The sequence below is a fragment of the Epinephelus fuscoguttatus genome, linkage group LG16 (assembly GCF_011397635.1).
Source record: "Epinephelus fuscoguttatus linkage group LG16, E.fuscoguttatus.final_Chr_v1".
Lineage (NCBI taxonomy): Eukaryota > Metazoa > Chordata > Actinopteri > Perciformes > Serranidae > Epinephelus > Epinephelus fuscoguttatus.
The window spans coordinates 1,237,443-1,261,208 of NC_064767.1; the positions used below are offsets into that span (position 1 = coordinate 1,237,443).

General features: G+C 44.1%; 2 protein-coding genes across 3 annotated transcripts in view; one reads left to right on the top strand and one right to left on the bottom strand.

The window, feature by feature from the left end:
* LOC125903028 (glutamate dehydrogenase, mitochondrial-like) lies at positions 1-23,439 on the bottom strand. The gene is made up of 13 exons (XM_049599618.1): positions 22,762-23,439; positions 15,485-15,565; positions 13,885-13,940; positions 12,119-12,182; positions 10,990-11,084; positions 8,337-8,516; positions 6,999-7,136; positions 6,539-6,676; positions 5,781-5,861; positions 5,115-5,238; positions 4,865-4,956; positions 4,703-4,765; positions 1-2,854 (listed from the first exon to the last, which is right to left on the bottom strand). Exons 1-13 carry the CDS (start codon positions 23,177-23,179, stop codon positions 2,735-2,737), a joined length of 1,650 nt encoding a protein of 549 aa, XP_049455575.1. The 5' UTR covers positions 23,180-23,439; the 3' UTR covers positions 1-2,734.
* Positions 23,006-23,766, top strand: part of shld2 (shieldin complex subunit 2) — a 12,530-nt gene continuing 11,769 nt past the window's right edge. Inside the window, exon 1 of one of the 2 annotated variants that reach the window (XM_049599616.1) lies at positions 23,006-23,150. The gene's annotated coding sequence lies outside the window, so the exon portion shown is untranslated. The remainder of the gene's footprint in view (positions 23,151-23,766) is intronic. The other variant, XM_049599615.1, reaches the window with a different exon arrangement.

Sequence of the window (23,766 nt, forward strand, 5' to 3'; positions counted from 1 at the left end):
TGTCTTTTCAGTTTTTTATTTTCGCTGTAACATTTTAACAAAAAGGCGTAAAAACTCCCTCACACAGGATCCCCAAGTCCTTTCAATCAGAGCCGAGACACAGAAAATAGAGTTTGTTTCATCCATTAACCTCCACATGCAGCACGTGACCCCGCCCCCTGGCGTCCCCCCGTCTCCCGTCCCCTGTCCCCTCCCCCGACCCTGAGAGATGAAGGTTTCCTCTTTAAGGTTCCAGGTGACTCTTTGCTGAACAAGCTGAGAGCTGCAGTTGCGAGCGTGGCAGTGAGGGGGCGCTGTGACAGAAAACAACAGCTGAAGCTTTCATTTGTGCGTCTGATGACCAGTTACAGAGACTAACTGGGACACCAGTGAGCAGTGGGGTTTGCATAGTTACAGTCAGATCAGACTCTCACACAGTTCAGCATCAGGAGAGAAAATCAAACACAAACTCGCTGCGGAGTCAAAATCTGTCGTCATCAAAGACGGAAACATTTCTCGTGTCACGGTTTTGCTTGTGCAGTCTCTACGTGACGCTGTACGAAGTTTTCTGTTTCCCACCCTCACACTGTTTGTGTTTTGTTTCCGTCTGATGCAGAACTCTGACAGAACGATTCAGAGTTTACAGGCTAACGAGGCTAATATTGCTTCCTTTAACTGCATAGATTAGCATTAGCTTTAGCAATAGCACAAGCTGCAACCGTGTCATGACCTGAAATTTAAAAACAAAGTTTTTTGGTTTTTGGACTTTATGTCGCCAGCTAATGGCAGACGAGATGAGCAAAGAGCTAAAAGCTAACAGCTAAAAGTTAAAAGATCATTCTGCTGTTTTTCTTTTTCATGTTTTAACCAACATTTTATTTTACCGCTGAAAGAATTCTGTGGTGTTTTAGATTTATTAATAACTTGTTTGTAACCATGTGACCTCAGATAATGAGGACAGGAAGTGATGAAAGAAGCTGTCAAGCTAGCATTACTAGCTAACATTAGATAACTTTGGCTACTCTTTTCTACCTACTAGGTCTGGTAAAAAACAGGCTAACGTTACATTAACCGTTCCCAGAGGCCTGGTGAAATGCTGTCAGGCTAACATTATTAGCTAACATTACCTAACTTTAGCTACTGTTTTCTACCTACTACGTTAACTGTTCCCAGAGGTCTGTCTGCTGAAACCTGTTACAAGTTTGGGTCATGGTTAAAAACAAGAAGTAGTTACAGCACACTGTGACTGCATCCAACTCCAGGAAGGTTGAAGACAGCGGTGTACCGTTAACTTTTATTTTTATTTTCATTCTTTAAGTCTGACTATTTTCCGAACTTTAAGTTGTTTAAGTCCGACTGAACAGCCGAACACAAGTCAGAGGTGTTTGTTCAGCGTTTCCTGCCCTCCATCTGGACGCTGATATACGTCGTCACATTACATTACACAGTTTTGAGTTCAGACTGAAGGATGACAGTATTTATAACCAAAAACACACTGGGTCAGACTCTGCAGGCTGACTTTGAGGCATGTCACTAAAAACAGCAGAATGAGCCTTTAATAAATTAACTCCAGTAAATATTAAAGCTTAAAGTCCTGAGGCACATGTAAACTGCATTATACAAAAACAACAGACATCTATGGAAGACAAACATGTCAACACACATCGTGGACAAAAGTATGTGGACGCGTTCAAACAGCCTCCACTCATCTGCTTGCAGTGTTTTTAAAAAAGTAAAAATGTTTCCAGATTTTATCAGTTTTGATTAAATCAATATCTGGAAACTTTCAGGTGTTTCCGGCCTATTAAAAATCATTCTAACAAAACAAAAACCTCTGGATTTAACGACTGACAGAGAATTCATCTTTAATGGTTTTGATGACATGAATTCTTTATAATTTTAAAGGCAAAAATGATCCAGTTCCAGCTTCTCAGATGTGAATATTTTCTGTTTTTCTTCATGTTTTATGACAATAAACTGGATCTCTTCAATGAAAACTGCTGATTATAGTTTCCTAAAGACCACAGAGATGTCTTGTCTCAACAAGATTCAGTTTAATGTCACAAAAAGACGACAAAAAACAGGAAATATTCACATCTGAGAACTGAAATCAGATTATTTTTCCTTATTTCTGCATAAAAAAATCTGTTAATAATCAAAACGATTGAAGATTAATTTTGTGTCAGTTGTCTAATCCAGATTATTTTGGCTTTTAGTGTCTTAAACAGATTTTTATTGCTTTGTCTGAATAATTTCTAAAATAAAAAAAGGCCTGAAAGCAATCCTGTAATTCACAAAAGAAAAGGTCAAAATTAACATTTTGTGCAGCTGAAATGTTAAATTTACTTCATAGTTAAAAATGTCTCCAGGTTATAAAACACTAGTTTCATCAATCATTTCAGCTCGAGTCCAAACGTCAGATGAAGTTGGCGAACGATGGCATCCACATATTTTTGGCCACACGCTGTGCTGAAGGCAAACAGTGACACAGTTCCTCTGAGGCGTTAAGACTCTGATAGATGTCGAGAACTTCTCTCTATATTTGGCCTGATATGTGTTTAAAGCAGCACGGCGGCGTTAAAGTTGCAAAACAGGAAGTTCCTGAAGAAGAAGGTAAACAGACGTGTTGAAGGAATGAACACACACTGACACACACACGCACACACATTCATCCACGCTGTAAACGCTGCAGAGGTGATGGAAGACAGACGGGTAACAGACAGACGGACAGATGGACAGACGGATGGAGGAGAGCCTATGTGAAGATGAGGCCAGCCTCGTTGTAAACCTGGAAGACCTTCTCGATGGCGTTGACGTACGCCGCCGTCCGCAAGTCCAAACCCAGGTTGTACTTGTTGGCTGTTCGCATGATTTGCTGCATGAGAGGGAGGAAGGATGTAGAGAAGGAGACAAGGAGAGAGGAGAGAGGAGAGGGATGATGTCAGTGTTGTTGACAGCTGGTCTCTGCTGCCCCCCGCTGGACAAAAACAGGTACAGCTGTTACACATTGAGCTCATGACAGAGGAAGACTTCTGTCGTTGATGATGATGATGATGAGTGTGAAGGATGAAGGTCTCCTTCATCAGTCATCAGAGAGCTCTGCTGTTTGTTGATTATATTTATTAGTGCAGGTTTATAAATCTGTTGAATAGTTTTGTGTTCACAGTTTCTTCCTGCCGCTCGTGTCGTCTGCACAGTTTAATAAAACGGGCTACAGGACTCGAACTCACAAACCTTCCTCGGACAACGAGTCGCTCCTCGTCACGAAACTCTCAGAACTGTGACGTTCTCTCAGAATTTCCCCTTAAAGTTAAGAGTAGGTCTTTGTGAAGGTAATAGTTATTCACAGAGCGTCTCAGACCTTAGAGGAGCTCCTCAGGTGAAACACTGTTCGGAGCAGGACTTTAAAGGCCCTGACACACCAAGCCGACAGTCGGCTGTCGACCAAAGTCGGGCTGTCGGTGAGCGTCTGTCGCCCTAGTTTTTGCGGTGTGTCCCGCACCGTCGGCACTTCGGCGTTGGCGTCTTTTCGGCCAACTGAGCATGTTGAATCAGCGGCGGAGCTTGTCGGTGAGAGAGATCACTCTGATTGGCTGTTCAGGTTTTATTTCCTCGCCCCTGTAGAGAGTGAATCTGCCTGTAGTGAAACCGGGGCTAACCGGTGCTTCCTCCTCAGGCTCCACTTCACTCAGCTGCCCCACAGACCCGCTGCTTCTTCCCACTTTAACCTGAATAACAAACCGGAGCTAGCTGGGAGCGGCTAGCGGAGCGTTAGCCGCAGCATGACCGGAGGGAAGCACAGCCAGTTAGCCTCCGCTAGTCTCTGAGCTAGCCCCGGCTCTCCGTTTGGATCCAACCGGAGCACCGAGCCCTGGTTTGTTATTCAGGTTAAAGTGGGAAGAAGCAGCGGGTTTATCGGGCAGCTGAGTGAAGTGGAGCCTGCGGAGGAAACACCGGGACCGTCTGGATGTAATAGTCCGTGGAGGTGCTGCGGTGCTCGGCTGCACAGATAGGAAACCCCTCGGCTGACAGGATGTACCACTCTCTCACTCCGCTCTCTCTCACGCAGGTGCAGAACGTACGTGCTACTTGGCCGTCGGATGTAGTCCGTGTAGTGTGTTCAAATGCAACTGACACAGGGCGACGTGAGGCGACGTGGCAGTTGGCTTTTGTCTGCGCTAGTTTGGTGTGTCCGTACCTTAAGAGGTTTAAAGGTCGTACACCCTGCGTTTTTTTACATTTACATTAATCAATTTAGTTTAAGTAATTAATTAAACTAAATGAATCACTGCTAAATTATTTTAAACATCAGTATCAGCTCAGAATGTCAGTCACTGCTTTTCTATTTATTTTACTTTACTGTAATTTAATTAAATATCTGTATCTCTGTGTGTGGACAGTACGGAGGAGCTATACTTTATATTTCACAGTGAAACTGTGAAATGACACATAAATTAACCTTGACATTATTTTCTGAGCACGAGACGTGAGGCTCTAATGAAAACTTTAATTTCATCTTAATCTGGAAAACAAGACGTTTAATTTCTGTTTTTGTTTATTTAAAGTCTTAAATTCAGAGAGAAACAGAATGTTTCAGGTCAGACCTCGTACAAACTTAAAGCTGAGACTTTTAATTAAACTGATTGAGACACGAGACGACAGCATATTAATATAAAGTGTGTGTGTGTGTGTGTGTGTGTGTGTGTGTGTGTGTGTGTGTTACCCTGGCAGAGCGCTCCATGGTGAAGGCCAGACCTGAGTGAACGATGTCCTTCTCAGACGCTCCCTGTAACCAGACCACACGTTAACAACACCACAGAAGAAGATGATGATGATGATGTAATATTGGTAGCAGTGTGTGTTATGAGTGTGTGTGTGTACTCACAGAGATCCTGGCTTGGAACTCAGACGTGGGGACGACGGGGATGGCGCCGCCGTGTTTCCCAAACTTCCTCTCTAAACTCTCCTGAACCGACACTGAGGAGACACAGACAGGAAGTTTGGTTTAACGTCTGATCGGTGATCAATAATCGGTGAGATCAGGCTGATATCTGAAGTCACACAGAGGAACGCTGAGGTGACACTGAGCTCCATCAGTGTGTGACGTGTGTGTGTGACGTGTGTGTGTCACTCACTGAGCAGGTGGTAGTTTGAGTCCCGCTCATATTTGAAGGTGAGTCGACCGTAACTGACGTGATTCAGATTCTTCAACCACTCAAAGTACGAGACCGTCACACCGCCGGCGTTCAGGTACATGTCCTGACACAGGACAGAGGACACGAGAGGACGCCAGGAGAGAGGAGACGAGGAGGGAAACGAGAGGAGGAAACAAGGAGGAGGATGAGAAAAGGAAACAGGAAGAGGGAGCAATAAGAGGAGAGGAAACAAGGAGGGGGAACAAGGTCAGGAAACAAGGGGAGGAGACAAAAGGAGGAAGAAACAGAGAGAAGACGAAACAAGGAGAGGAAACAAAGAGAGGATGCAAGGAGGGGAAATAATGAGAGGGAACAAGGAAAGGGATCAAGTACATTGGAGAAGAAGAGGAAACAAGGAGAGGAAAAAAGATGAGGGAACAAGGAAAGGGATCAAGATGAGAGACCAAGGAGAGGAACAAAAAGTACAGAAAACAAGAGGAGGGAACAAGGAGAGGAGAGGAGAGGAGAGGAGAGGAGCGGAGAGGAGAGGAGAGGAGAGGAGCGGTGGAAACAGAATCAAATAAAATTTTATTAGTCAGATTTTCCTGTGACGTTAAAGAGAGATTTAACGTTGACGTCTGATCGTTGTTATCAGCGTCCACTGACCGGGATCACCATGATGTTTCTCTCCAGGAAGATGCGGTCGGCTTCGGGCGTGGTCGGACCGTTGGCTCCCTCAGCGACGATCTGAAAGCAGGACAGACACCAGGTCAGTTTGGACCGTGGACGAGACAGGTGTGATGGTTTGATGACATGTTACGTGTGCTCGCTGTGTATAACGACCCACCGTCACACACAGCAAGCAGCAGTTAGCAGCTAACTCAATGCAGTAGAACAGCAGCTGTAAATGGGCTGAGGGTGTGGGTCAGGTTTAGGGAAACAGTCTTCGGTACAACCCCTGCATGCTGTCTACAATCACACACTGGAGCGGCGTGGCGCTGCCGTCATTTGGTTCTGTGTAAACATGCAAAGGCGGCGCAAAGACGGGACGTTGATTTGGACGCTTTCGTGTGATCTCTGTGTAAAACCGGCTCCTGCAGCAGTGTGGAGTTCATCTTTAAACTTTAGTGTCACACATTTTATTTTATGACATTATCTGGTGACGTTTAGTTTAGTGTAAATACAAACAGAGCCTTATCATCACAGGGTCATCTATCAGCTGTAGCAGTCAGTCTGAGGTCACACACACACACACACACACACACACACACAGACAAACGTCCAAGCTGATTCTTCAAACTTTAATTTCAGCCTGACGAATGTTTAAAACTCAAAAAAATATCATGTTATGATCCATTAAACTGGAGAAATGATCAGATTATTGACTCTGTGTGTGTGTGTGTGTGTGTGTGTGTGTGTGTTACCTTGGCCTTGATCTTGTGTGCGTTGCTCTTGGTCAGCTGCTTCTCGCTGGCAGCAGGGACCAGGATGTCACATTCAGCCTCCAGGATGTTTCCTTCATACGGCGTGGCGTTCGGGAAGCCCACGATGGTCCCGTTGTCCTGGAGACAGAGGATAAATAAAGTTAGTTCAATAGATCCTGAAATGGAGGTGTTACAGAGGCTATTTCACATTAATCCCCCCAAAAACAAGGTGAGATTAAACACAGAAGTCATAAAACAGACGTACATTAAACCTTCTGCTGGTTTCAACATGAGACGACACTGCTGCTCCAGCAGGTGGCGCACTGCTCTGTCGTTTTAATCAATGTCTGTTGATTCTCAATTTAAAGCTGCAATATTTAATCTTTATTCCAGTCTGTTACTTTATCACCAGTACAGACCAGTCTGTAGTCCTATATGTTTATTTGTCACCAGTACTGACCAGTTTGTAGTCCTCCAGCTCCTTGGGGTCGATGCCGTTGGGGTTCCAGATGTTTCCGTCCATTTCTCCGATTCCGACGCACTTTGCCCCAAAACGATGAAGGTAACGCATGGTGTGAAGACCCACGTTACCGAAACCCTGCAGACACAACAGAGGGTAAATTAAAACCCACCCAGCCCAGGTGTCATTGTTAGCATGTTGATCATAGACGTATAGCTGGACCTCGAGATGGCGCCATTTCAGTCCAGTGAAGTTGCTCGTCTGGTGCATACGCCAATTTTTTTTCTAGCTTCCCAGTTTTCTTCGTGGTATGTGGCCAACTGAATAGACACGGTGATGTTTCTTCTCTGGCTCCCCCCATGAGTTCCTGCTCTGCTCTTAGACTTTACATTTTGATGACATCACAGATTTTAAATCTCTGTTCTCAGCTCCAGGATATTTTAATAAATCTAAAACCTCCGTGTTACTTGAATAAGTAGACACTGACCAACGGGACCAGACTGGCCGACCCGTATGCTCTCACTCAGTGGATGGATGATGTCACAGGAAGCCAATCTCACAAAGGAGGACCACACTTGTTTGTTTTGCTATGGAAGCTAATGTTAGCTAACGAGCTAAAAAGTTAGCGTTGCAGAGAAATCCAATATTCAAAGACAAACACATCTTAACGCTCCTATGTAGCCTACAGCCCTGTGGGGGAGAGGCAGCTGCACCTCCAGGTGTCAACATGATGTCACTGTGACATCATCGTGACGTCAGGGTTATAACAGTGGTCTATGGGGGTATTTTTTTGCTGCAGTACTGCGAGTGGCCACTGGGAAAAACTGGAAGCCAGGCTGAGTAGCGTTCCTGGGGGCCTGATGCTGGTGTTAGCATTTAGCTCAAAGCACTGCTGTCTCTAAGCAAAGCTTTACAGAGCTGCTAACATGGCGGCAGACAAACACACCCTGGACGATACAACACTCCTCCTGTGTGTGACGCTGCTCATCAGACGGAGTTACAGTTTAAGCTTCTCTTGCTCAAGAGCACAGTGTTAGCAGACACTAAGTCTGTCTCTCAGTGAGCTGAAACCAGAAACCTCAGCGTACTGTGTCATAATAAAATCCAGAGGTCTGTGTGTTGTGGGTCGCTCTGACTGTAATTTAACTGGGGGAAAACTTGTGGCTTCGACTGAGTCACCGATGACTCATCAGCGAGGATTTTAGGGATCACATGGGGACACGATGATGGAAACAGTGGTGAGGTGAGGAACAGTTTTCATTTTGTGGACGCAAACTAAAGTTAAAAACACAAACGTATATAACCAGCTTCTGTAAATGTGAAGAGGAGGGAGCGTGCCTGGATGACGAAGGTCTTGTCCTGGAAGCCGGGACACATCCCCAGCTGGCTCATGTATGCCGCCTCATTGATGAAGTTCTCGATGCCGTGGAAAACTCCTCGGCCGGTGGCGGAGATGCGACCGTGGATTCCTCCCTGACTGATGGGCTTCCCGGTGACGCAGGCGTGAGCGTTGATGTCCTGAAGAGGAAACACAATCAGACAATGGACGAAAAGTGACACTAATATCAGACGTTTAAAACAGACTATAGACAATCAAAAAACATTGATACTGGACAATAGAAAACAATTTTTAAGATGTTAAAAATGTAAATATTGGAGATTAAAAACTTCAATCTGACAAAAAATGCTGATAATGACGGGTTAAAAACATAAATGACTTACAATATAAACGCAGATGCTGGACATTAAAAAAACGTAGATATTGGACAGTAAAACGACACTGAGTGGTAAAAAAATATATATTGCTGGATAAAATACAGATATTGGACAATAAAAAAATGTTGATGGTAGAAATGAAAATATGGAAGGGCAAGACACACTGATATTTAATAGTAAAATACAATGTGAATAATGCAGGATAAAAAAAGGTAGATGCACTAGACAATAAAAAAGCTGATATCAAATGAAAAAATATTAATATTGGAATATAAAATCATTTATATTGGATGATAAAAATGTAGACATTGGATATCAGGATGTAAAAACGATTATATTTAATAGTAAAAAAGCTTAAATATTGCAAGATAAAAAACGCGGGTATTGGATAATAAAAAACAGATAGATGATATTAAAAACAGAAATTGGATGATATAAAAAATAAAGATATTGGATGACAATAAAAACGTGCACAGTGGACAACAATGAGAAACGTCTGCTAAGCATCTGATCACACCTTTCTGAGGAGGCGGAGCCTGAATCAGAAAACAGGTAAAGACACACCCCCTCCTACGTCCCAGGTACCAGCAGACACCAAGGTAAGCTGTTTGAAAGCCCCGTCTCCACCAAACAGTTCAGTCCAGTTCTGTACCAACAGAAGCGTTCCTTAGCGTCCCCATGTTTGGTCCCCCCTCTGTTGGGGTACCTAGCACACAGATCTGGTACTAAAAGGTGGAGCTAGAAACCCTGCAGTCTGATTGGTCAGTAGAGGACGCTCACTCTGGTTTTATGTAACCTCTGTTCATACATCAGTGAACTACAACTATAAAATGAAAGAGAAAAAAATCACTTCATTCACTGGGCCGACTGCCGGCAACTTTTAAGGTGGAACGTTAACTTGTAATGTTACTCAATGCATGAGTTGATGACGTGAATCCATCAGCACACCTTAAATTTCACTGTGACAACTTTGACCATCACTTTAGTTTTTATATGACACACACTTTTAGTAATGACTTTAAAAATATAGATTCATTTGGAGCGGATTATATGAAGGTCATATATTCTAATCCTCACTTCCTGTGGGCTACAGCAACACTAAACCCCTGAGCTTGCCTGAGAAGGACTAAATGCACAAAGCTGCTATTTTGAAATATCCCATGGAGAGAGACTCTCACTGCAGCCTGTTCTATTTTGTTGTGAAAATGTGGGCGTGCAGCCTCGTTCTGTGGACGATAAACCAGGTGCAGACTTCCATCTGTGTCACCGCTGATGAGGAAATACAGCGAGTGCTGGATGGAGCAGTGAGTGACAACAACCCCGCCCACATTTAAGAGGACTGTCTGAACACACCGAGGGTCTAGGTACCATGTCTGAAGGCTTACTGCTGGCTCCACAGGTGCTGGACTGAAAGGGTTTGGTGGAGAGGGGACTTATGTGGGGTTTCCCGCAGACAAACCCAGGGAGTCAGAACCCAACCCTACAGATCCCAGCAGACTTTAAGAGGAGGAGCTTTACCTTAGACACTGGTCCCCGAGACATTATGATGAGGGGGTCTGACTGCCAACAACCAACAACAACAACAGCTGTGATTTCAAGTGTGAAGCAACAAGACAAAAAGACTTTCTTTACTGTGGCCGTGAGTTCAGTGAACGCACCACAGGCTTATCTGTCTGCTTCAGCCTGGTTTCTGGAGGTACCACAGCTCCCAGTTAAATCACGCACAGCAGCTGAACTCAAACTGATCCAAAATACACAGACTGTCTGGATTTATCAGTCGATCACCTTCTGTGTCTCTGCTGTATTTGTTTTCACGTCACAAACATCTTGTCTGTAAAATCTTTTCTCCTCTCTGTGATGTGACCACTGAGTCATTAACGCAGACATGCAACAAAAACACTCACAACCAAACACAGGAAGTGAAAGGGCAGCGGAGGAAAACAGAAACAACTGCACTTCCTGTGTTACCACGGCAACAATTCTCAGCTCAGTGTAAACGTCTGGAGTTTGTTTAGGCTGCAGAGATTTCAGGAGCTTTATTTGCACTTTGGATTCTGTAGAAAAAAGTCTCTTATTTGTTGTTCTCTGTGTTTGCTTAAAAAAAAAGACACTGAGCATCGTGTGCACTCGGAGAGTTCCCTCGTCTTCACCTGGATGCTCCAGCAGTGTAAAAAATATCAGGCCCCGTTCATGTTTTTCTTTTTGTACATTTTCATGTGAATGAATCATCTTTACTGACAGTAAATGCAGATCGTCAGTGAGAGCTGACACTCACATAGTGTCCCATGGTGGTGGCGAAGGTGTCGGCGATCCAGGACATCTCCCTCTCTCCGGTGCTCATGTCAGGAGCAGGAACGTCGATACCAGGTCCTGCAGAGCCACAGAGACACCAACAACACAACCAGCTGATTATACACACACACCTGTCAGGTGTCTCAGTGTTAAACAGGGTTAAAGCGTTGGGTTTCTGTTGTTCTTTCTCAGCTGTGTTGGTTCCTCAGAAATGCTCTTTACAAACTGCATAAAAATATTTAAACTAATCAACAAATTAAAATAAATACGACTAGAATTACCGCCCCACCGAGTTCCAGTCTCCATCCATGTCAGTGAAAACATGGATGCTTCACACACAGAAGATCTATACAATCAGCACAGTTTCAAGATTAGAGTCACCAATTCAGTATCTGACCAAATGTCTCCCCTTCTGTCCCTGAGATATGACGTTAAAACATGATGATGTCACAGTCAAGCTGACCTTTGACCTTTTGACCTTCATTATTTTATCCTGTTAGACATTTGTGTCAAGTTTGGTCAGAATTAGTGAAATGAATTCTTCAGTTATGGACAAAAACATGTTTTGTGACGTCACAGTGACCTTTGACCACAATATTCTAAACAGCTCATTCTTCAATCCAAGTGGACATTTGTGCCAAATTTAAAGAAATTCCCTAGCAGTGTTTTTGACATACTACATTCATGAAAATGAGACAGAAAAGGTCACAAGCGAACTTGACCTTTGACCTATGACCAACAAAATCGAATCAGTTCATCCTCAAGTTCAAGTGGATGTTTGTGCCAAATTTAAAGCACTTCCCTCACGGTGTTTCACCACAAAATAACAGGGGACTTTTATTGTGGAGAATCTACAGGAAATGAAATGTGTTTATCACTGAATTACCTGCACTTTGTTAGAGACTTTCCTTCAATAAAAACATGAGTTTTGACAATATGATGTTTCACTGCAGCAACAATAACAGGGACTTTAGCCGTGGATCAGCCCGCTGCTTTTGAACGCCATCACTCAAGACACGCCGACATCAGTTAAAGACACGCCTTCAACATTTAGCCCGCCCAGGTGATTTTCATTCAAATGACTCTCAGAGTTTTGGAGGTCGTTCACTCACCGATGAAGCCTTTCTTGGCGAGCTCGATGGTGAACCTCCTGGTGATTTTCTCCAGCTCGTTGTCCTGAAAGCACACAGACAACACTCCATGAGACTGAGTTCACCAGATTATAGAATGTCATATAATAAAGATCATACTGGTCAGAGGATGATGGAAAACCAGTCTGGACAAAAAGGCCAACAGTTATTTATTAAATAAGATGAACTTGAGCTGCTCCTGGTGCAGAGGGCCCTGGGTTCGGCCCTGGGTTCCTCCTGGTGCAGAGGGTCCTGGGTTCCTCCTGGTGCAGAGGGCCCTGGGTTCCTCCTGGTGCAGAGGGTCCTGGGTTCCTCCTGGTGCAGAGGGTCCTGGGTTCCTCCTGGTGCAGAGGGCCCTGGGTTCCTCCTGGTGCAGAGGGCCCTGGGTTCCTCCTGGTGCAGAGGGCCCTGGGTTCCTCCTGGTGCAGTGGGCCCTGGGTTCCTCCTGGTGCAGAGGGCCCTGGGTTCCTCCTGGTGCAGAGGGTCCTGGGTTCCTCCTGGTGCAGAGGGTCCTGGGTTCCTCCTGGTGCAGAGGGCCCTGGGTTCCTCCTGGTGCAGAGGGCCCTGGGTTGCTCCTGGTGCAGAGGGCCCTGGGTTCCTCCTGGTGCAGAGGGCCCTGGGTTCCTCCTGGTGCAGAGGGCCCTGGGTTCCTCCTGGTGCAGAGGGCCCTGGGTTCCTCCTGGTGCAGAGGGCCCTGGGTTCCTCCTGGTGCAGAGGGCCCTGAGTTCCTCCTGGTGCAGAGGGCCCTGGGTTCCTCCTGGTGCAGAGGGCCCTGGGTTCCTCCTGGTGCAGAGGACCCTGGGTTCCTCCTGGTGCAGAGGGCCCTGGGTTCCTCCTGGTGCAGGACCCGGCCTCATGTGTCCAGAGTGTAGACAGTTCCTGGATGATGAAGGCAGTAATGCCATTGACTGGCCCTCTCGTTCTCCTGACCTAAATCCAGCTGAGCACCTATGGGACGTTATGTATCGGTGCGTCCACCACAGACTGTCCAGGAGCTCACTGATAACCTGTTGCAGGACTGGGAGGAGATCCTCCAGGACACCATCCACTGACTCATCAGGAGCCCAGATGTTGTCAGGAGGTCATACAGGCAGGTGGGGGCCGTACACACCACTGAGTCACATGATGAGTTGGATCAATCAATTTTTACTTTGATTTTCGGTGTGATTTTGAATCCAGCCCTCAGTGGGTCGATGATTCTGGTTTCCACTGACTGTTGTTAGGTCATTTTGTTCTCAACATGTTACACAGTGTATATCAGTACAGATTCTGGAACACACTCTGCATAAAGAGGCTTCTTACTTTTCTACTTTAACTTAAGTAAAGTTTTAAGTTGCAGAATAATTCACGACTGTTCCTCTCTGAACATCATGATAAATCTGAGGCCGTGTCAGAGGCACGGTGTCAAGTGCACCGCCACAGGCCAAACAGTCACACATGCTTTGAACAGCGCTGCACTGGTCTGATCTGATTCCTGGAATACCTTCATGTCAGAGGTCAGAGGTCAGCAGGCCTCAGAGTGAGGACGGACGTGTTGTTGTTGCTGCTGCAGAGAAAATGGAAAAGAGCGAAGGGCGAGCAAACATTTAGGCGGAGACAGAAAGTCATCGACTCATCATGTTAGAGAGGGAGAGTCTCTGCCAGCTGATGGCTCAGCGTTTCCTGTTTGGGGGGGGGGCGTTAAAGGAACACACCGCTGCCCTCCTGATGAGTTCAACCTGAGTGACGAGACACGTGTTTGAACTTACAGAGTACTTCCTCGGGTTGATCTTCACTCCAGCTTTGGCTCCACCAAACGGCACATCTGGAACACATCAGATTAACAATGTAACACCAGAACTAACAGCTGTGTCACCACATGAACAAATACAACACACACACACACACACACATTTTACACTGCACTTGTTCTTATTGTCTAGGACTCTGAGTCAGACCCAAACACACCTGGAATAACGTCCCAGACGATGTCACACAGCTCCGAATCTCAACACTTTTCAGTAAAGCTAAAAACGCTCCTTTCTACACCTCCTCCAAACACTGTTTTAAATGATGTGTTTATCTGTGCACCTCTTGTCTGCACGTTTGCTACTTTTACTGGTGACTGCTTTGAATTATAAATAATTTGGTAATTAATTAATTCTTTACTCTTTTATTGTTCATCTGGACCCTTTATTATGTTTTGTTTCATGGCTCTGCTGTAAACTACAAACAGAACTGCTCAGAACTTACATTATTCTTCTGGGGATCAATAAAGTGCTTCTGATTCACATTTTCCCTGATTTTTAAATATTGATTTTGTTGATTTTGCTTCTTGTTTTTATTTTCTTTTATTGTATTTGTCCCTATTTTGTTTTTAATTACTTGCTGTATGAAATGTTCTGTACAAATAAACCTGTCTTGTATTATTTTCTCTGACTGTGTTTGGTTTCATACACCAAAAAGAAAATTCCTTGTATGCATCTGTGTGTGCGTGTGTGTGTACATGAGGGATTGGATCACTATTAGAGATGCAGCAGCTGCACTCTTCTTGGCCTCTTCTGATGTTTGCAGCGTCCGACCTGCCCATTCTGATTTTCTTTTTTCTAACGTCGGGTTCAGACGACACGACATCAGCCTGATGCAGAGTCATAGGATGTTGGCTTGGATCGTAAACAACAAAGACTGTCGTACACGATTAATCCATCGTTTTATCTCGTGAGGTGTGTCATAGTAGACGACGACCAGCGCCACGTTTGGGACGCCTAACGACATTCTAACAGAAAGTCTAGCATGTTTGAGTTTCTTTTTGTCCTCCACAACTTCTCCCGTCACTTTAGCGTTACTCGTTACTGAGACTGACCGGCTGGTGAACCGTCACGACCAACCAAGCTGACAATCAGCTGATCCTTGACACCAGCCGATCGATGGGTGCATCTGTTGCCATCTTTAGGAGGAGCAGCTGCTTGGTTGGGCTCAAGCTCTGTATTTTATCGTTAACCTTGGACGGGCCAAGTTCAGGCTTTGGAGGTTTGATGGTGGTGGAAGGAGCATGCTAACATGTTTCCTAACCTGGCAGTGATTGAATGTTTTCACCATCCAGTCAAAGAGACGGAGAACCAGCCTCATGTGAGGGACTGGAGCCGGGGGGGGTTTGATCATGGGTGCAGGTCAGGTTGTGGGGCCTCTATTAACAGTTGAAGCTTTAACTGAGACATAATGACGGCTAATGGGTCGGTTTGGTTCAGGTTGAGAACTCTAGTGAGGACATTTCACCAGTCAGCACTTCTTCAAAGGACTGTTTGTAGGAAGACTTGGTTTTAAGGTGTGTGTGTGTGTGTGTGTGTGCGTGTGTGCGCGCGCACTCACCAACGACGGCACACTTGTAGGTCATCAGCGAGGCCAGAGCTTTCACCTCGTCTACAGACACGTCCGTACTGTAACGGATACCTGAAACACACAAACAACAGACATTTTAACATTTGTGAAAACGACGTGAGGACTCTTCAGGACCTGTCACCAGACCTGAACCTGGTCTCAGCTCAGCTCCTGTCGAGCTCAGACCCCCTAACTGTAGCATCTTTTGTCCCAATCGCTATTTATTCTCAACACAGAAAACAAAAAGGAAATAATTGTTTTTGGTCCCAAACCCAGAAACACTTGTTCATGTGTTTATTTACAGCCTTGTTCTTGTTTCCTAATTATTAATTATTGATTTAGAACCTTTTATTAAGTTGATTTTGGTCCTTCTTTTTAATGTTTTGTTTTTAAAAAATGTCAACTTCTTATTTATTTTGTTTTTACTTATTGTTTTTATTTTCTTTTAATGTATTTTTATGCTCCATTAAAAACACGTTTTTGTTTTGTTTAAGTTAAATAAGGGAATATGTTTCTTCATGTTTCACACAGCACTCTAAGTTTTATTCTGCTGTGTGTGTTCTTCTGTTTCAGCCTCTTTTATCCTCTATTTCACTTTACTTTGACTCCTCCATAAGTGTGTCTTATTATTTTATTCTCTTGTGGTTCTTTTACATCTCCTCGAAATACATTTCTGTCCCACTGCATGTTTGTTTAAATAAATCTGCTGCCTGAGAGTTTGATGAATCAACTCGTCTGAACAAACCTCCCACAGAAATGTCAGAGGAGAAGAGAATGTTGCGTGAGGCCCAGCGAGGTTCACGGACAGTAAATCATCATTAGCTGAAGGTTTAAATGCCCCACAGCGTGAACAGATAATCAGGGCTCATTCACATTTCTGACATGTTTGGGGGGTTTCTCTTCAGACCGACCGGCAGACGCTAGTTTGTTCCCTCTGCTGCTGAGATGAGCTGCTGGTGGAAAATCAGAGCACACACAGAGAGTTGAGGGAGTTGAGTGTGAGGCTGCAGATGAGTGTGGAGAGCAGCCAACACATGCAGACCTGTTCACACACATCACTGTAAACACTGCCTGCTGCAGGGAGACTGCACAAAATGGCTGCAGCTCACACAGACCAGTGGAAAGTTTTCTGTCTCAGGAACGTATTAAAATGATGATTGTTTTACTGGGAGCAGCAGGAGGAGCAGGAGGAGGAGGAGACGAGAGGATTGATGACACAAAGAAAGCCGGGCGGCAGACAAAGAGGATGAGGCAGGAAGCAGAAAGCTTCGGTGTGAGAGGACTGAGTCAGTCTGGGTGTGGTCACCACAACATTTAAAGAAACAGTACAAAGAGTTTAATTCACCCTCCGTACAAACAGACACACCCTTCACCTCCTCCCATACGTCCAATACTCACAGATGGATTTCACGACATTTGGCAGCTGATCAGATTCAGCCAGAGCAACTGAGACGCGCTCATCATTTTCATTTTAATGTTCGGAGAAACCTGTGAGCGTCGGCTGATCCAACAAAAAACATTTCACAGAGGCCATAACAAGTCTTTACAGCTTCTACTTCACAGTGCAGAAACACTCTGCGACAAGTGACCACCCCGTGTTTTAAAGTACAAAAGTATTAACATCAAAACATACTTCAAAATAAAAGTGCTCATTATGAATAATAACCTGCATGAATGTCTTGATCAGTTGCGGCCGTTAAAGGTGGAGCTCAATTAATGACTGAATGAATTTAACCCAATAAATTCTCTCTGACAGTTTGTAATGAACTAAAGTTATCACATAAGTGCAGTAAAAATTACAACATGTTCCTGTATGACGTCGTACAGCAGAAATGTAACGTAGCATAAAATTTGTAAAAACTTGACAGTGTTTTATTTTAGGTTTTTAAATTTCCCTTTGAGTCTATAATTTCAATCCAATACGTTTTTTTGTCAAATCCAGCGACTATATTCTGCTGACAGTCCGCTCAGCGTCTCTTCTGTCTGCACGGGAAAACACCTGGCGTTCAAACACGACCCCAGCTCTGTACACAGGACACAAACAAAGTGGCTCGGACCAGGGAGGCACGATAATATCGGCACATCATCTGTATCAGCCAACATGCTTTTTCTTATCCAGCACAATGAATGAATATTACAGACACTGAACAGTGTTTCAGGTCTCCATCTGCTGGTGAGACGTCACAATTAGGGATGTTCCTGGCGACTTAAGGAAAATTTTACGAGTCGAGTCAACTCGTCTAAAAAGGGGAAAACACTCAGAATAACAATTTATTGTTTAGTATTTTCCTTTCCTCACAAATATTGTGTGCATCAAGAGCCCTATGAAACCTTTAATCACAATCTTCAACAACCATGTTGGATATTAAATGTAGCACAACACACTTCGCGTCATGCATGAACGTGAACACGAACATTTATCGTGGCAAATAGAAGCAGACTAACAATAGAATAATAAATGACGTCCTGTCTGTAAGGTGGTGTGTTTGAGATGCAGCTGGTAGCCTCTGCAGCTGTGCTGAGTAAAGGCCCAGACACTACCTGTGAGTTTGATTCCTTTATATCCTCCATTATGAAGAAAGAACATTCTTTGCTAGCTTGATGCTAATGGCAGTACTCAGCGGGTTGATAAAGTGCCTCTGCTGTTTCTTCTTTACTGTGTGCTAACGTCCCTACAGGAAATATCTAAAAGGCTGCGCAGATCGCTCTGTGTTCCTATTGGTCAAAGTGACGGCTGTGACGGGAGAAGAAAATCAAACATGCTAGACTTTCTGTTGGGACGTCATGAGGCGTCTCAGACGTGGCATCAGTTGTCGTCTACTATGACACACTACACCAGATGAAACGATGGATGATCATGTACAACACTTGTTGTCACCAATGGTCAGAGCCGACACTGTACGACACTGCGTCGGGCTGTAAACGGGCCGATATGATGTAGTGTGAACCCAGCATAATGCACGTGTTATTGAGTTTGATTTTTTAAAAAGTGTTAATCTTGTATCCACTGCAATAAGAATATTAATAACATACTGTGTTCAGGCTGTTGATAATAAAACGTGTCAGATTATAACAACCTGCAGGAGTTAGTAAGAGTTATCATGTTGTCACAACCACAGAGACACTGAACTGAATCCTCCGTCGCCTCAGCGTCTCCAAACTCTTCATCAAATGACTCATCAAATAAAAGACACAAGTCAGCGTCACACTGACACTCTGCAGCCTGGTGAATTATTTCATTCACACCCACAGACACTGCTGCTTCAACCTCGTCTGAATCAGTCGCACTACAAATAAACAAAAACAAATGAGCAGGTTGACCCCGCCTCTCTGTAACACACCTGAGAACACACACCTCAGGTAACCTCTGTGTCCAGAATTAAACCGGATCACTGACATGTCAGCTGATGACGATGACGAAGACGTTGGCGGAGGCTGAAAAACAGGTTTATCATCTGCCCTGCGCTGCACTCGACCCGCACGCACAGAGCACCTAATGTGGATTCATCTGCCGCTGGAAATAGTCCCCAGCAAAGACACTGTTTCCTCCTGTTTGTTTGTTTGTTTGTTTGTTTTTAGAGATTTATGTCTTCAGTAGGAACCAATGAGCTCGAAGCTCAGAGCCACAGACAGGAAGTCAGACGCTACTGACAGAAGGATGTGAAGAAAAAGAGAATCAGACCAGAGTTTAAATGTGGACAGAGAAGTGAGAGTGCTGCTACACTACACTAAAATACCACATACACTTCATCATCATCATCATCATCATCATCAGCAGCAGCAGAGTGGAAGAGGATCAGTGACCTGCTGGACACACACCTGAACACACTGACAACTAAACAAATACAGTTAGTTATTACACACACACACACACACACACACACACACACACACACAGACACACACACACCAACTAGCTACATATTGTATGTATGAAAACAGGATGATGGAACACAAAAAATTACTGCTACTGCGACGACTTTTGTTTTTATTTACTTTTTTTTTGACAAATTTAAAAAATATTCATAGTTTTTACTGTCTCTCTTGGATGACACACACTTTTAGTAATGACTTTAAAAATATAGATTCATTTGGAGTGGATTATATGAAGGTCATATATTCTAATCCTCACTTCCTGTGGGCTACAGCAACACTAAACCCCTGAGCTTGCCTGAGAAGGACTAAATGCACAAAGCTGCTATTTTGAAATATCCCATGGAGAGAGACTCTCACTGCAGCCTGTTCTATTTTGTTGTGAAAATGTGGGCGTGCAGCCTCGTTCTGTGGACGATAAACCAGGTGCAGACTTCCATCTGTGTCACCGCTGATGAGGAAATACAGCGAGTGCTGGACGGAGCAGTGAGTGACAACAACCCCGCCCACATTTAAGAGGACTGTCTGAACACACCGAGGGTCTAGGTACCATGTCTGAAGGCTTACTGCTGGTTCCAAAGGGACTGGACTGAAAGGGTTTGGTGGAGACGGGGCATTAATAATACTGCAGCCAGCACTGCTTCTTTAACGACAACTGTTACTGCATTAAGTACAACTTCTGCCATCAATACTGTCACGACATCAAGTACTGGACTGTACCAACTACTAATACTGCAGCCACTGTAACAGCGTCTGTGTAGCTCCAGTCCTAGCTGCTATCTTGCTGGTTCTCCCTCAGATCACAGACCAGTAAAACCAGCAGCAGTCACAGTTTAAACTGGATCCAGATTTCTTTCTAAAACCAGATGTTCTCCTGCAGAGAGGTCTCACTCTAATGGGATTAACTCTGCTCGTACTTCACACTGACTGATAACTGAATTTTGGAGCTGTGAAGAAACCCACGCTGACACGGGGAGAACATGTCAGAGCACCTGGAGGAAACCCACGCTGACACGGGGAGAACATGTCAGAGCACCTGGAGGAAACCCACGCTGACACAGGGAGAACATGTCGGAGCACCTGGAGGAAACCCACGCTGACACAGGGAGAACATGCAAACTTCACACTGAAGGGCTCCTCCACCCCAGGGTTCAAACCAGGAACCCTCCTACTGTGAGGTAACAATGCTAACCACTGCACCACCATGCCGTCCACCAATACGTCCACCAATACAGCTACTATAACAAGTATCAATACAGCAGCAGTAAAACAAGAGAAAACAGGTCAGTCAGGTATCTGCACCAGAGTTTAAACGACATCCTTCCATGACCACGACCAAACTCCGCCGTGTGTGTGTCTGTCTGCATGTTTTCACCACCTGAGTCTGAATGTCAGGGTGAACAAACCCAACAAACCCGAGGTCAGACTGAGAAACAGGAAGCAGAGAGAGGAGAGGTGAACACACTGCACCAGCAGGACAAACACACCTACAGGTCAGGATGAACACACACACACACACACACACACACACACACAGTCTGCAGCAACAAGCAGCTGACCGGACTGTCAGCATTCCTGCCTGGGGAGGAAACCTCACCACCTTCAAACACATTAAACCTGCCGACGCTCCGTTCAACATGTATAGATCCATCAGCATGAGTCAATTCTGCACACAATACACAATCACCCGGGCACACACACACACACACACACACACACAAACCACACGAGACAGTAACAACCAATCATGTTAGATCTCTTTGCAGCTTGTCTGTGTCTTCACATCTTTAATACGTTCATTTAAAAATGACTTTATCTTTATTTTAAAGTCCTGACTGCAGTTAAAACTCTGCACACAGATGTATGAGCGGCAAAATGTACTCTGAGTATCAAAGTTAAAGTCCTGGTTCTGCAGTAAAACGTCCCCTGTGACTGATTCAGGCTATTTCATGTTCATTTTAGAGAGTTACTGGTTTCCAACCTTTGGTGGGGGCCCCTCCAAATGGTCACCAGGTTAATCTGAAGGGTCGAGAGATGGTTAATGAGCGAGGGAAGAACACTCATTTTAGTGTTGTTTCTCCAATATGAGCTTTTATGTAAAATATTATCTTCTGTTTCCTCTTTGAGCCTCAGTTACTTCAATAAAATCACCTGAGGAGTTCAGAGTGGAAATCACTGAACATGTGCTGCAGCAGAAGTATAAAGTTATATGAAATTAAAATACTCATGTAAAGTACCTGTAACTGAAAACTCTACTGAAGTACTTGAGTAAACATATTTTCCACCACTGACATGTGGTAAATATCAAGTTATGACTCAGTGTCTTATATTATTATGAATTATTCATCTTTTTATTATTTTCCTTGGTGTACAAGATACGTCATGTATATTTTAGAAATAATTTGGGGATATTATCCACAAATTTTTCATATATTTTACTGATATTTTATGAATGTTTTCAAAAGATTTTCCCACTGTTTCCTGTACACTTTACTGATATTTTTCAGATATTTTATAAATGTTTTCCTGACATTTTCTCAGATTTTATTTTGTGCATTTACTATTTTTTTTCATATATTATATATGATATATTTTACTGGAATTTTAGGAATGTTTTCCACAGATTTTCCCTCATTTTTGTATACTTTTATGAATGTTTTGCTGAGATTCCCTGATTGTTTAAAAATATTTTGCTGACATTTTCTCTGTTTTTTTTTTTTTTAACATTTTTGCTTATATCCTACTAAAATGTTACAAATGTTTTCCTGAGATTGTCCCTGTTTTTTCTGCATGATTTATTGATATTTATCAAATATTTTACTGGTATTTTATGAATATTTTCCTGAGTTTCTGTACATGTAACAGATATTTTTCTTTTTCTTATTTTATTTTATGGTTTCCAGAGATTTTCCCTCATTTTCTTTTGTAAACTTTACAGATGTTTTACAGATATTTCATAAATGTTTTGCTCAGATTTTTCCCTGATTTTTTAAATATATTTTATCTATGTTTTTCATATATATTCTAAATGTTTTCCTGACATTTTCTCTGATTTTTTTTGTACATTTTACTGAAATTTTTCATATATTTTACTGATATTTTACAAATGGTTTCCAAAGATTTTCTATTAATATTTTATAAACATTTCCTTACATTTTCTATGTTTTTTTTTGTACATTTTACTGGTATCTGTCAGATATATTTAATGATAACATATGAGGAAATCTGGATATGATTTTCTGATATTCTAATGTAAATAAATAAGTACCGCAGTACTGCTGTGATCTTCCTGTAACTTCTCGGAGCTGGTTTAACTTCCCTGACAGTCTTTAAAACATCCCATAATATGGTTGTGACATCCTATCTAAGAGCGCGTGCCCCGGTGCGGGTCTCACCTCCCTTGCAGGGTGTCCGGTGCTGGCTGTGCTGAGCCCGGTAGCCGTCTATCACCTCCCACTCTCCGTTGTCTCTCTTGATGGGGAAGCTGACGCTCAGGACGTGGTTACACGGCTTGATGATCCTCAGGATCCCGCGGACCCGCTTCCTCTTCATCTCGGGACTCTCCCGGGTCTTCAGGCTCTCCACCAGCTGGTCCTCCACGATCGCGGCGCCCCGGTCGAAGAAGCCCTCCACCATGGTGAAGAAGTTCGGGTCGTCGTGCCCGTCCACGGCCTGGCTGTAGCCGCGGTACCGCAGCAGAGACGCAGTCGCCGGGAGCGCCGAGTCAGCAGCGGCGGCGGCGGCGGCGGAGCCACCCGAGGCCAGGACGCTACCAGCTCCCCGGGTGAGAAGCTCTCCGAGGTACCGGTACATTTTGGTGTTTTCAGCGGGTTTACCGACGGCTGAGTTCAGTCAGAGCTGGAGACTGTGCGGGGGAAGGCGAGGAAGTGGAGCGGGGAATACGAAAAGTTGTCCCGCAGCCGCGGCTCCTCCTTCCCGCCGCCCCTTCCTGCTGCGTGACAGCGTGTGCACGTGCGGGTGTGTGTGCACGTGCGGCTGTTTTTCAACTAAACGACACGAGACCTTTTTAACCGGCAGTAACGTCCCGGAACAGTCGCGTCTCTGAGCTAAACTTTAGCGCTTTAAACCCCGTTTTAAACGTGTTTGTACCGAACATAGGTGACGGCACGTCACCGGAAATGAAGCGAAAAGGACGCAGAGATAAAGAAAGTGAAGAGCACGTGGCAGACATGTTCATTTTTAATTGATTTTACACTTTTTCCGTTATATTTTGGTTGTTTAAGCTAGCGTCGAGCTAGCTAGAATAGGTACACACGGAACTTCCGGTTGTGACATTCAAAATAAAAGCATATATTGATGAAGTTTTTTATTTTATTTAAGATTTTATATTTCCCAACACAAACTGAACATTTCTTCAGTTAGGAATACAATTCTAATTA